The 13,911-nt window shown below is 44.6% G+C and overlaps 1 protein-coding gene across 10 annotated transcripts in view; it reads right to left on the bottom strand.

Annotated features, from left to right (window-relative positions):
• Positions 1-13,911, bottom strand: part of htt (huntingtin) — a 310,292-nt gene that overhangs the window by 179,164 nt on the left and 117,217 nt on the right. For all 10 annotated transcript variants that reach the window (XR_011948987.1, XM_072515702.1, XM_072515706.1 and 7 more), the window contains 3 exons: positions 11,294-11,391; positions 5,006-5,145; positions 3,666-3,729 (listed from right to left, as the gene is read on the bottom strand). Coding sequence is in view for 9 of the 10 variants with exons in the window: in XM_072515702.1 (XP_072371803.1) it covers positions 3,666-3,729; positions 5,006-5,145; positions 11,294-11,391 (302 nt within the window). In the remaining variant the exon portion in view is untranslated. The remainder of the gene's footprint in view (positions 1-3,665; positions 3,730-5,005; positions 5,146-11,293; positions 11,392-13,911) is intronic.

Here is a 13,911-nt window from a genome sequence, read left to right as displayed (position 1 = left end):
CATTTACTGTAGTAAAGCATTACAAGGCAAGCAGGAATCATCTTTGTTATTTAACCCCAACAGGTTTAGAGATTTTAGGTTTAACAAAGAGAGTTTGACAAAGAGTCAGCCAGACTCAAAACGTTAGCTCCGTTCGCTCTCCACAGACCTGCTGAGGTTGTCCAGCATTTTCTGTTTTTGTTTTCGGTATAAATTTGATTTAAAAGGTTTCTCAATCCATTTCATCTCATTCTTCTTAAATGTGGTCTGTTTTTTTAAATAAAAACAAAACCTGTGGTACAGCAACAGCCCTCCCATCCCTCTTCACCTCATCTTATCAATATATTCTTCTATTCCATTCTCCCTCATGTACATAGCTGACTTCCTATTAAATGACACTATATTATTCGCCTCAACCAATCCAAATGGCAACATGTTTCTTATTCTAAGCACTCTCTGATGAAGAAGCTTCTCCGGAGTTCATTTTTAGATTTATTAATGATTTATTAATGATCACCTTGCCTAATGGCCCCTACGTTTGGAACAATGGTAAATAAAAAGCTAATTTCCCAGACATTCGAAGTTAACAAATGGAATATTTCCACAGGAAAGCATTTGATTGGCGCAATTCAAACTATCCAGTAATTGGAATGAGTTATCAGGATTGGACTAGACTACATCAACACAAATGCAAAATACTGCAGATGCTGGAAATGCAATTAAAAAACAGAAAACACTGGAAATACTCAGGTCAGGCAGCATCTACGAAGGAAACAGTTTGATGACCTCTCACAGATGCTACCTGGTCAGCTGAGGTTGTCCGTGTTTTCAGTTTTCATTTTAGATGACACCGTTATCACCATCCTGCCATTTCAGCTTTAGTGTCCACCTGGAGAAGTGGTTACACATCACCTCAGTGTCCCCCAAGACTGCGCTTGCATTCTGCACTCAGATCACAGTGCGTGCCTCAGTGTCGTAATATTCCGATCCAGAGGCAAGAGCACCAATGATAAATTACGAGAATTGGCATCGAACACCATCGGATTTCCAACCAAAGGATAATGCAGGAGTGCATAAACCCCCAAACCACAGAAACTATAGGCGTTTAAAAATTCATTTACGGGATGTGGGTTTCGCTGGCTAGGCCAGAATCTATTCCCCCATCCCGATCTACCCATGAGAATGTGTTGGTAACTGCCTTCTTCAGCAGCTGCAGTCCATGTGCTGTACGTACATCCACAGTGCTGTTCGAGAGGAAATCCCAGGATTGTGACTCAGCGACAGTGAAGGAATGGTGATATATTTCCAAGTCAGAATGTTGAGTGACTTGCAGGAAAACCTCCAGGTGTATCTGGTGACCTTGTCCTTCTAGGTAGCAATAATGGGGTTGGACGGTCTGAGGAGCCCAGGTGAGTTCCTGCAGTGCATCTTGCAGATGGTGAAAGCTGTGCCTCAGTGGTGGAGGAAGTGAATGTTTGTGGAAGGGGTGCCAACCAATCTGGATGGTGTCGCACTTCTCGAGTATTGTTGGAGCTGCATTCATTCAGACAAGGGGAGAGTATTCCATCACACTCCTCGCGTGTGCCTTGTAGATGGTGGGCAGGCTTTGTGGAGTCAGGTGGTGAGTTACTCACCACAGGATTCCTAGCCTCTGACTTGCCCTTGCAGCCACAGTATTTATATGGCAAATCCAGTTGAGCCCCTGGTCAATTGTAACCCTCCCAGGATACTGAGGGATTCAATGTGTATTTTAAGTTTGCTAATTTGAGCCAAAGTCCAGATTTGCAGTTTGTAAGGGGAGGTGCTGTAAAACAACAGGACGATGTCAGAAAGCACTGAAGTGTCCAACAGGCAAAAAGAGAGAGCATGGTTTAATAAAGATTTAATTTAAACCCTGCAATTTTTTAGTTTTCTTTAAGCAATGTAGGAGCTTAACTAAAGCAAAACTCAACCAAAAGAAACTTTCCATTACTGATCCAGTAAGAAATAAACCAAGACAATCGCAAATTCAAAGCAATAGATTTTTCTTTTTAAACAAGGCTCAATCCAGAACACAACAATCCTGACCCATTTCCCACTAAATTATTTTCGACAACACCTTCCAAACTTGCAACCTCCATCACCTAGAAAGACCAAGACAGGAGGCCACATGCAAGTTCCCTTCCAAATCACACACCGTCCTGACTCGAACTACGTCACCATTTCTTCACTGGCACTGGGTCAAAATCCTGAAACAGGACTGTGGATGTACCTGCACCACGTGAAGTGTAGCAGACCAAGATAGCAACTCACCACCACCTGTTCAAGAGCAATTGATGATCAGCAATAAACGCTGGCCTTGTCAATGTTACCCACTTCCCAGGAGTGCATTAAAAAATTTAACTGACCATCTGACTTCCCTTTCCGAGATCCCAGATTGACCACTATTGCAACCGTTCTTTCCCATCAGGGCATCCCTTCTCCTCAAAAAATAACACTTGACCATCGACAACCCCGACAATTCTCGCAAACTACAGCCCCATCTTTAAGCTCCCTTTTCTCTCCAAAATTCTTGAATGTGTTGTCACCTCCAAATCCCAGCTTTCCCACAAGCTCAGGTCTGAATTCCTCCAATCAGGTTTTCCATCCCTGCCACATTACCAGAACTCATTGTTGAGTTTAAACAGACAGAACCCATTTTGGCTGCAGCAAGGACCTTGATCCAAAGGTCAAACATTTATGGGGTAGATATAAAAGTTCTTGATGGGAGAATAAGGTGGATGACTCTCATGATGTAAAGTTATTTAAACACCCAGACTTTAAGAGTGAAAAGAAACGGGCTGCTGTGTCAGTAGAAATAAAGTCTGTACTAGTAGTTACAATGGCTGTTTGCTGACATTTCCCCAAGGGCTCTTGACTATGACTTGTGAAAATAGCAAAACATTCATAGTCTCAGTGGGGTTCTAAATTCAGTTTGATTTACAGTTCAGAGAGGTTATTAAAGGATTAGCTGTCTTTGATATGGGGTTATGGTATAACCTAATTCATAAGAAAATAACCACTTGAGATCTAAAGTTTTGAATGAATTTTATGTTTTTTTTAATACAGTGACGGCAGCATTACAATCTTAGACTTTTATTATATTCCATCTCAATATGGCTCCTATGGTCTGCCCATGGTTGATACTGGGTGAGTTGCCATGGGGGGGGGTGAAAGGGCCAAGGGTGGTGGATGGGTTGACATCAGTTCAAAATATGGTGGCACGGGGGCTCTAAAACTGGTACAAAGTCCCAGGGAACTGAGCCAGGCCTTCGAGATAGCCACCTCGAGACTCAACCCACCCAGATTTGCTTCCTGTGCGGCAAGTCCGACTCCTTCACCCGCACCCCCAGATTAAAAACTGGAGGCACTTTTTAAATCAAGACAGGTCTGCTGGGTCTAGAAATTTCACAATTCGAGCTACCTGCCTTGGTCGAGAAAATCCAGCCTTACACTAAGCAATGGGTGAAAATCCTGAAGGGTACCTGGAAAACTATACGCCAGATTATCGCGATAAACTTATTACTTTCACAAGACCGACTGGGAAGAGATGGGGTAAAAATCCCAAATTAAACCCACTTGATTGCAAGCGTAGGCATGCACAGCTAGATGTCAAAATATAACAACCCTGTCAGAATGCAGAAATAACAGTGCGGTAGAAATCTTACCCCAGTGTAGTGATGTTGGCCCCTGTGAAGTTCCACTGTTTTCCTCTCCAGGAAGCCGACTAACCTAAAGAACAAAGATTTTATCATTGCTCAGGTCAATGAAACACAAAGCCAAAATGATTTCTTGATTTTTCCCAGGAGCAAAATTAGAACAGTATTTATAACATATAAATGCCTCTGTTTTAAAAATCCTGTCCTCGTGGTTCAATGGCATATCCATTGTGCTACTTTATGCCTCACGCGTTTGTGTGTGAATGCACATACAAAATGCCAACACATATATCATTAAATGCATGACTTCAACACAGTGCCTTACATAACACCATTGTTTACAGCCCTCCAACCTAAAATCTGTCCGTTAACCACCACAATTCCGCTTTCTCCCCTTTAACCAACTTCCTACCTATATTATCATACTCTTTAAATCAACAAGTCACCTTTCGGGCAACTTATTGGATCAGGAGTAGGCCATCTCGCTCCTCGAGCCTGTTTTGCCATTCGTTGCGGCCATGGCTGATCTGGAATCTAACACCCATATCCTAAACAAAAATCTATCAATGTCAGTGTAAAATTAACAATTTATCTAGCACCGCTAAGTGTCTGTGTAACGAGAATCCCAAACTTCCATCACCGTGTGCAGATGACTTTCCTAATTTCACTCCCAAAATATCTAGTTCTAATTCTTTTGACCATGCCCCCAAGCAAGAGAAAATAGTTTTTCCCAATCTACCCTGACAATTCCCCAAAATATATTGGGAACTTAAATTATCCCTTCACCATCTGAATTCTAGGGAATACAATCCAACTTTGTGCAATCTCTCCTCGTAATTTTACCCTTGGAGCGCAAATGCCATTCTGGTAAACCTATGCTGCACTCAACGTTTTTAGAAAATCCGTATGTGAAATGCTATTTGTAATGGGTGGGAAATTTCCTCTCATCGAGAATCTTAGATCCTCAAGAGCTCCATTCAATTTGTCAGGCGCATAACAGTCTGCATTATTTCCACCGACATGAGCAGTGCTGAATTTAATGTGTCACTATCAGCACCCTTCTTCGCCATTATCACCACCATTTACAATCCTCATCCTTTGTCAATCCCCACCTACCGCTGGCCCTCTAGCCAGCCCCCTTTGCTCCACGCTCCCCCTCCCCCCCACTGCAGTACAAATCTGACCCTATTTCTAGTTCTCTCCAGCTTTGACAAAGAGTCATCCAGACTTGAAACATTAGCTCCCTCCTCTCTCCATAGATGCTGCAAGATCTGCTCAGATTGTCCAGCTGTTTGTTTCAAATGCCAGCATCCGCAATAATTTGCTTTTATTTGAGTCAGCGAGCTTACCTGAAGTCCATCTCTGCCAGGGTTTCTAACAGTTCAGTCCTCACCAGCCAGTAGGAGTTATTCTTCAAGGTCAAGAGGTCTATGGTGAGCTGCAAACCCAACTCACTGTAGCTGCTGTTGCAGAGGCTCATAATGCAGTGCTGGGTGGGAGAGAAGGAAACCAGGTGAAAACAACCAGACCCAGGATGCCAGAGGTATAATTTAAATTGCACAAAGACTCATAATTGGCCATTTATACAATGTCAGCACATCTATTGTATCAAGCAAGTCACAGTTTCACAAAACTAACATTCTTTTTCCAAAATTTCATTGCACCACAGGAGCAATTTTCTAGCTTCTTGCATGCCACGGATAGTGCTTAATTAAAATCTGCGTGCACAATAAGAACATAAGACCTAGGAGCAGGAGTAGGCCATCTGGCCCCTCGAGCCTGCTCCACCATTCAATGAGATCATGGCTGATCTTTTGTGGACTCAGCTCCACTTTCCGGCCCGAACACCATAACCCTTAATCCCTTTATTCTTCAAAAAACTATCTTTATCTTGAAAACATTTAATGAAGGAGCCTCAACTGCTTCACTGGGCAGGGAATTCCATAGATTCACAACCCTTTGGGTGAAGAAGTTCCTCATAAACTCAGTCCTAAATCTACTTCCCCTTATTTTGAGGCTATGCCCCCTAGTTCTGCTTTCACCCACCAGTGGAAACAACCTGCCCGCATCTATCCTATCTATTCCCTTCATAATTTTATATGTTTCTATAAGATCCCCCCTCATCCTTCTAAATTCCAGCGAGTACAGTCCCAGTCTACTCAACTTCTCCTCGTAATCCAACCCCTTCAGCTCTGGGATTAACCAAGTGAATCTCCTCTGCACACCCTCCAGCGCCAGTACGTCCTTTCTCAGGTAAGGAGACCAAAACTGAACACAATACTCCAGGTGTGGCCTCACTAACACCTTATACAATTGCAGCATAACCTCCCTAGTCTTAAACTCCATCCCTCTAGCAATGAAGGACAAAATTCCATTTGCTTTCTTAATCACCTGTTGCACCTGTAAACCAACTTTTTGCGACTCATGCACTAGCACACCCAGGTCTCTCTGCACAGCAGCATGTTTTAATATTTTATCATTTAAATAATAATCCCTTTTGCTGTTATTCCTACCAAAATGGATAACCTCACATTTGTCAACATTGTATTCCATCTGCCAGACCCTAGCCCATTCACTTTGCCTATCCAAATCCCTCTGCAGACTTCCAGTATCCTCTGCACTTTTTGCTTTACCACTTATCTTAGTGTCGTCTGCAAACTTGGACACATTCCCCTTGGTCCTCAACTCCAAATCATCTATGTAAATTGTGAACAGTTGTGGGCCCAACACTGATCCCGGAGGGACACCACTAGCTACTGATTGCCAACCAGAGAAACACCCATTAATCCCCACTCTTTGCTTTCTATTAATTAACCAATCATCTATCCATGCTACTATTTTCCCCTTAATGCCATGCATCTTTATCTTATGCAGCAACCTTTTGTGTGGCACCTTGTCAAAGGCTTTCTGGAAATCCAGATATACCACATCCATTGGCTCCCCGTTATCTACCGCACTGGTAACATCCTCAAAAATTTCCACTAAATTAGTTAGGCACGACCTGCCCTTTATGAACCCATGCTGCGTCTGCCCAATGGGACAAATTCCATCCAGATGCCTCGCTATTTCTTCCTTGATGATAGATTCCAGCATCTTCCCTACTACCAAAGTTAAGCTCACTGGCCTATAATTACCCGCTTTCTGCCTACCTCCTTTTTTAAACAGTGGTGTCACGTTTGCTCATTTCCAATCCGCCGGGACCACCCCAGAGTCTAGTGAATTTTGGTAAATTATCACTCATGCATTTGCAATTTCCCTAGCCATCTCTTTTAGCACTCTGGGATGCATTCCATCAGGGCCAGGAGACTTGTCTACCTGTAGCCCCATTAGCTTGCCCATCACTACCTCCTTGGTGATAACAATCCTCTCAAGGTCCTCACTTGTCATAGCCTCATTTCCATCAGTCACTGGCATGTTGTGTGTGTCTTCCACTGTGAAGACCGACCCAAAAAACCTGTTCAGTTCCTCAGCCATTTCCTCATCTCCCATTATTAAATCTCCCTTCTCATCCTCTAAAGGACCAATATTTACCTTAGCTACTCTTTTTTGTTTTATATATCTGTAGAAACTTTTACTATCTGTTTTTATATTCTGAGCAAGTTTACTCTCATATCTATCTTACTCTTCTTTATAGCTTTTTTAGTAGCTTTCTATTGCCCCATAAAGATTTCCCAGTCCTCTCGTCTCGCACTAATCTTTGCTACTTTGTATGCTTTTTCCTTCAATTTGATACTCTCCCTTATTTCCTTAGATATCCACGGTCGATTTTCCCTCTTTCTACCGTCCTTCCTTTTTGTTGGTATAAACCTTTGCTGAGCACTGTGAAAAATCGCTTGGAAGGTTCTCCACTGTTCCTCAACTGTTTCACCATAAAGCCTTTGCTCCCAGTTTACCTGAGCTAGTACTTCTCTCATCCCATTGTAATCTCATGTGTTTAAGCACAAAACACTAGTGCTTGATTTTACCTTCTCACCCTCCATCTGTATTTTAAATTCCACCAGATTGTGATCGCTCCTTCCGAGAGGATCCCTAACTATGAGATCCTGAATCAATCCTGTCTCATTACACAGGACCAGATCTAGGACCGCTTGTTCCCTCGTAGGTTCCATTACATACTGTTCAAGGAAACTATCGCGGATACATTCTATAAACTCCTCCTCAAGGCTGCCTTGACCGACCTGGTTAAACCAATCGACATGTAGATTAAAATCCCCCATGATAACTGCTGTACCATTTCTACATGCATCAGTTATTTCTTTGTTTATTGCCTGCCCCACCATAATGTTACTATTTGGTGGCCTATAGACTACTCCGATCAGTGACTTTTCCACCTTACTATTCCTGATTTCCACCCAAATGGATTCAACCTTATCCTCCATAGCACCGATGTCATCCTTTCCTGTTGCCCGGATGTCATCCTTAAATAACAGAGCTACACCACCTCCCTTACCATCCACTCTGTCCTTCCGAATAGTCCGCAGAACCACCTGTCTATTCCCCTTACAATTGAGTCCCCTATCACTATAGCCCTGCCATTCTTCTTCCTGCCCAGCTGCGCAGCAGAGCCAGCCACGGTGCCATGAACCTGGCTGCTGCTGCCTTCCCCTGGGGAGCCATCTTCCTCAACAGTATCCAAAGCAGTATATCTGTTTTGCAGGGAGATGACCGCAGAGGACACCTGCACTGCCTTCCTACTCTTGCTCTGTCTTTTGGTCACCCATTTTCTATCTCCCTCAGTATCTTTCACCTGCGGTGTGACCAACTCGCTAAATGTGCTATCCACAACGCCCTCAGCATCACGGATGCTCCAAAGTGAGTCCATCCGCAGGTCCAGAGCCATCAAGCGATCTAACAGGAGCTGCAACTGGACACACTTCTTGCACGTGAAGGAGCCAGGGACATTGGACGTGTCCCTGAGCTCCCACATCGCACACGAGGAGCATGACACGGGTCTGAGATCTCCTGCCATGTCTTAAACCTTCGGTTAACTTCAACTATTACAATTTCCCCCCCCAAAAAAAACGAAGAAAGAAAATAAATAAATATACCAATGAAAAGAAAAAGAAAACAGAAATACTACTTACCAGTCACTTAGAACATAGAACATAGAACAATACAGCGCAGTACAGGCCCTTCGGCCCACGATGTTGCACCGAAACAAAAGCCATCTAACCTACACTATGCCATTATCATCCATATGTTTATGGATGATAATGGCATCTTAGCAGGGATAAAAAGCACTTCCTCCCCACCCAGCTTCAAATTCACACCTAGATTCAAATTCCCAAACTCACTCTTGGTTCTGTCTCACTCTGGCTGTGTCTTCTCTGGCTCACTGGGAGAACTCACTGGGAGTGAGTTTACAAGTTGCTCTTTTTAAATTGTCCTGAATTGACTCCCCCTCCCCCACCTGCTTTTAGATCAAGGTAGATTTAAGTGACTGACACTTAACTGCCAACCAGTTATGTGAGTGGGTGGGGCAGCCCTTGTTAACCTACACTGCACAATTTTAGCTTAATTTAAATGAATTTAAACTCCTGAAATTTAAAAGGAGCTGCCTTACTGATTTGATTCAAATTCCCAAACTCACTCTTGGTTCTGTCTCACTCTGGCTGTGTCTTCTCTGGGGAGAACAATGCCAATGATATTCCCATTATTTAAAATAATCATTTTACAAATCATTAACTAGTGCCTTAAGTTAAATTGAAATACTGCACGCCCGAGTTCCCAACTTCACTGGGTGATGATCACCAAGAGCAGATGGAAATTATCCTGCTAACCCACATTCGAATCATTTGTGCCTTGTGATGGTACGGTTGGAATACTTTGGGGCTGATCCATCTGGTGGTGCAACTGAACGAAGCAGCCAGTGAAGCGGAGAATCAACAGCTCTTGCACCATAAAAATGAAGCATGAGTGCATCCCAGGGAATGTCATCCGATTACTTTGGGAATGTCGGCAGAAGCTTCTCCGAGTTGCTTGTCTGCACGGTGAGCGCTGCTTTGGCATTTTGGAGTTGGATGGAAACAGAGTCAGGTGGAACTGGGAGACGGGTGAAACTGGCAGATGAGGCAACAAGGGAGAGAACTGACTGGTAAGTCTCCAGGGAGCAGAGTTGGAGAGAGGAGCTGCCGACACCGATGAGTAAACAGAGTAACTGACCGGAGGTTAAAAAATTTTTTTTTTTTTTTAAATTTTTTAAAAATCGAAAAAGGGACGTCAGTGGAAAGTTGTGACTGGATTGGATAGTAGGGAATCTGCACTCAACATGAAACTAAAACATTGTTAAACTAATTAAATCTAGGTACTTATTAAATCATAACTTGAGGGTTCTCTAAACCAAATGCACGTTAAAAAAAAAAGATTTCGGGCAGCACAGTGGCGCAGTGGTTAGCACTGGGACTACGGCACAGGGGACCCTTGTTCGACTCCCGGCCCTGGGTCACTGTCCGTGTGGAGTTTGCACATTCTCTCCGTGTCTGCGTAGGTTTCACCCCCACAACCCAAGATGTGCAGGGTAGGTGGATTGGCCACGCTAAATTGCCCCTGAATTGGAAAAATAAACAAAAATTTGGGCACTCTAAATTTATTTTTAAAACGTTTTTAAAAACTAAATAATTGATTACTTTAACTTGTATATCTTTATCTTTTGTAAAAAGGGAGTAAATAAGGGGTCTAGTCATGGCAGGAGAGTTCGCACCCGTGATATGCTCCTCCTGCACTATGTGGCAGATCATGGAGCTCAAGTTATCCCTGGGGGCCGCGTGTGCAGTAAGTGTGTCCAGCTGCAGCTACTGACTGACCGTATTTTGGAGCTGGAGCGGAGGGTGGATTGACTGTGGAGCATCCACGATGCTGAACAGGTCATGGATAACACGTTCAGTGAGGTGGTCACACCACAGGTGAGGATTGAACAGGCAGAGAGGGCATGGGTGACCAGCAGGAAGAGTAGAGGTAGGCAGGTCATGCAGAAGTCCCCTGTGGCCATTCCCCTTCCTGGCACAGCCGCCCCAGCTCAACCCTTACCTGGCCCATGTATCCCAGGACAACCTCTGCCCAGCTCAGCTGTCCCAGCACAACACCCTCCCCAGCGAACTATCTAGGGACAGTCCTTCCCTGACATAGCTGCCATGGCACAGCACCTTCCCACGCAGCCCAGCCCCAGCCCGGGTCAGTCCCTCCCAGCTCACCCGTCCCAGCCAACCACCCCCCCTCCCCGGCTTAGCTGTCTCATTACAGACCAATCCCAATCAAAAATACAAAACCCTGCAATGCAAGAACATCTAACAACAGTATTTACAAAAACACAAATCAGTATTAATGAATGCCCCACAAATCAGTTAAGAAACGCAAGGATGGGGGCAGCACGGTGGCGCAGTGGGTTAGCCCTGTTGCCTCACGGCACTGAGGTCCCAGGTTCGATCCTGGCTCTGGGTCACTGTCTGTGTGGAGTTTGCACATTCTCCCCGTGATTGCGTAGGTTTCACCCGCACAACCCAAAGATGAGCAGGATAGGTAGATTGAACATGCTAAATTGCCCCTTAATTGGAAAAAAATGAATTTATATTCAAAATAAAGAAACGGAAGGATGTTATTTATTTAGTTCTCCATTCGAGTCGAAGAGGAGGCAAGCGTACCCGGACAGCAGCACAAGCCAGTTTGCAAGTTACAGATGACTTATCCTTCAGAGTTTTCTGGAGTAAAGGAACACAATCGTCCAAAGAGACACCGTATCCTGTAAAAGAACAGACCGGAAACAGGCATCTTACTAATATGTTTTAGGAAAAAGTCCTGTAATAACTTGCATTTCTATACACAGTATCACCTTTGATGAAATGAAATGAAAAGAAAATCGCTTATTGTCACAAGTAGGCTTCAAATGAAGTTACTGTGAAGCCCCTAGTCGCTACATTCCGGCACCTGGTCAGGGAGGCTGTTACGGGAATTGAACCGTGCTGCTGGCCCCTGACCACTCATGGCTGGAGCCAAGCAGTGGCAGGAGTGAAATTTCAGGGAGGTTAAAGAGGTGAATTTTTTCAATTTTTAAAACTTAATTTATGGGATGTGAGCGTCGCTGGTTAGGCCGAGCATTTATTGCCCTTCACTAGTTGCCCTTCAGAAGGTGGAGGCAAGCTGCCTTCTTGAACCGCTGCAGTCCTTCAGGTGTAGTTACACCCACTGTGCTGTTAGGGACGGAGTTCCAGGATTTTGTCCCAGAGACGGCAAAAGACAGGCAACATATTTCCAAGTCAGGGTGGTGAGTGACTTGGAGGGGAGCCTCCAGGTGATGGGATTCCCAAGCATCTGCTGCTCTTGCCCTTCTAGATGGTAGTGGTCGTGGGTTTGGAAGGTGCTGCCTGAGGTATCTTGGCATACTGCAGTGCATCCTGTAGATGGTACACACGGCTGCCCCCGTTAGTCAGTGGTGGAGGGTTTGAATGTTTGTGGAAGGGGGAGCAATCAAGCAGAGCTGCTTTGTGCTGGATGGTGTCGAGCTTCTTAAGTGTTGTTGGAGCTGCACTCATCTAGACAAGTGGAGAATATTCCATTACACTCCTGACTTGTGCTAAGGAGGGTTTTGATGGTGAGGAAATTGTGGCAAGATGGAGTGGCTTCAGAGGGGACTAAAAGTTTGCTACCAGTGGTAGAACCGTTGGAGGAAACATTCACAATGGACCCAAGTTAGGACTGTGGAGGGCACCAGGCTAGAGAAAGGCAGGTAGAGGAGTGAGACTCTGAATTAGTAGGCAACCATTCTAATCTTCCTCCCTCGACTTTACTCCCACAAGCTCCATTCACTACTTTCCAACTCCAGCCCCCTCCCTAAGAATAAGTGAGAATTAGTCAGACTGTTTGCAAACCTGCTGTTGGATTTGATTCAGGTGAGCACATTCCTGCTCCATTACTGAGACTGCCTGGTCCCACCTCTGTAACATCAAGCAAGTCCACACTGCCTTAGCTCATTCATGCCTTCATTACCTCGATACTTGACTGACCCACTGCACCTCTGGCAGGTCCATCACAGTGTACCTTCTGTACGGGCATCAAAACACTGCTACTGTCTTAACTCGCAGCAAGTCCCATTCCTCTATCAGCTCTGCATTCATCAACTTACATTGGCTTTGTCCCTTCTCATCTATGCAATCTTCTCAAACACCACAACCCACAATGATACCTGCACTCTAATTCCAGCCTCTTGTTCTTTATTATTCACTCAAGGGATGTGGGTTTCGCTGGCTAGACCAGCATTTATTGCCCATCCCTAATTGCCCTCGAGAAGGTGGTGGTGAGCTGCCTTCTTGAACGGCTGCAGTCCATGTGGTGCAGGTACACCCACTGTGTGTTAGGGAGGGAGTTCCAGGATTTTGACCGAGTGACAGTGAAAGAACGGCGTTATACTTCCAAGTCAGGATGGTTGCAGTTTGATGGGGAATCTCCAGATGGTGGTGTTTCCAATTTTAATCGCTCCACCAGCGATGACCGTGCTTTAAGTTGCCTGGGCCCTAAGCTCTGGAATTCGCTCCCCACAGTCCCAGTCTCTATCTCACTTTTCTCCTTTACTTAAAAACTGCATCTTTGCCCAGGTTTCGAGTCACCAACTTGATTATCTCCTTCTGTGCGGTGATGCCATACTTTGCTTTATAATGTTCCCATGAAGCGCCACGCAACATTTTATTACATTAAAGGTGCTAGATAAGCTTGTTGCTCCAAGTTTTAAATTGGGTCCAGGATGATACTTAATTGAAAAGGCAATAGAGCTTCTAACCTTTACATCTCAGATCAACATGCTGCAATGCCAAGCAGAAGTTAATTTACACAGTATTACACAGAACCTACAGCAGAAACAGATCCCTCAGCCCAACTGGTCAATGTAAGAAGTCTTACAACACCAGGTTAAAGTCCAACAGGTCTGTTTCAAACACTAGCTTTCGGAGCACTCCTCCTTCCTCAGGTGAATGAAGAGGTATGTTCCAGAGACATATATATAGACAAAGTCAAAGATGAAAGACAATGCTTTGAATGCAAGCATTTGCAGGTCATTACAGATCCAGAGAGAGGGGTAATCCCGGGTTAAAGAGGTGTGAATTGTCTCAACCCAAGACAGTTGTTAGGATTTTGCAAGCCCAGGCCAGATGGTGAGGGGTGACTGTAATGCGACATGAATTCCAGGTCCCGGTTGAGGCCGCACTCATGTGTGCGGAACTTGGCTGTAAGTTTCTGCTCGGCGATTCTGCGTTGTCGCGCGTCCTGAAGG

Source organism: Scyliorhinus torazame, chromosome 9, assembly GCF_047496885.1.
Source record: "Scyliorhinus torazame isolate Kashiwa2021f chromosome 9, sScyTor2.1, whole genome shotgun sequence".
Lineage (NCBI taxonomy): Eukaryota > Metazoa > Chordata > Chondrichthyes > Carcharhiniformes > Scyliorhinidae > Scyliorhinus > Scyliorhinus torazame.
This window is presented reverse-complemented; position numbering and strand designations above follow the sequence as displayed.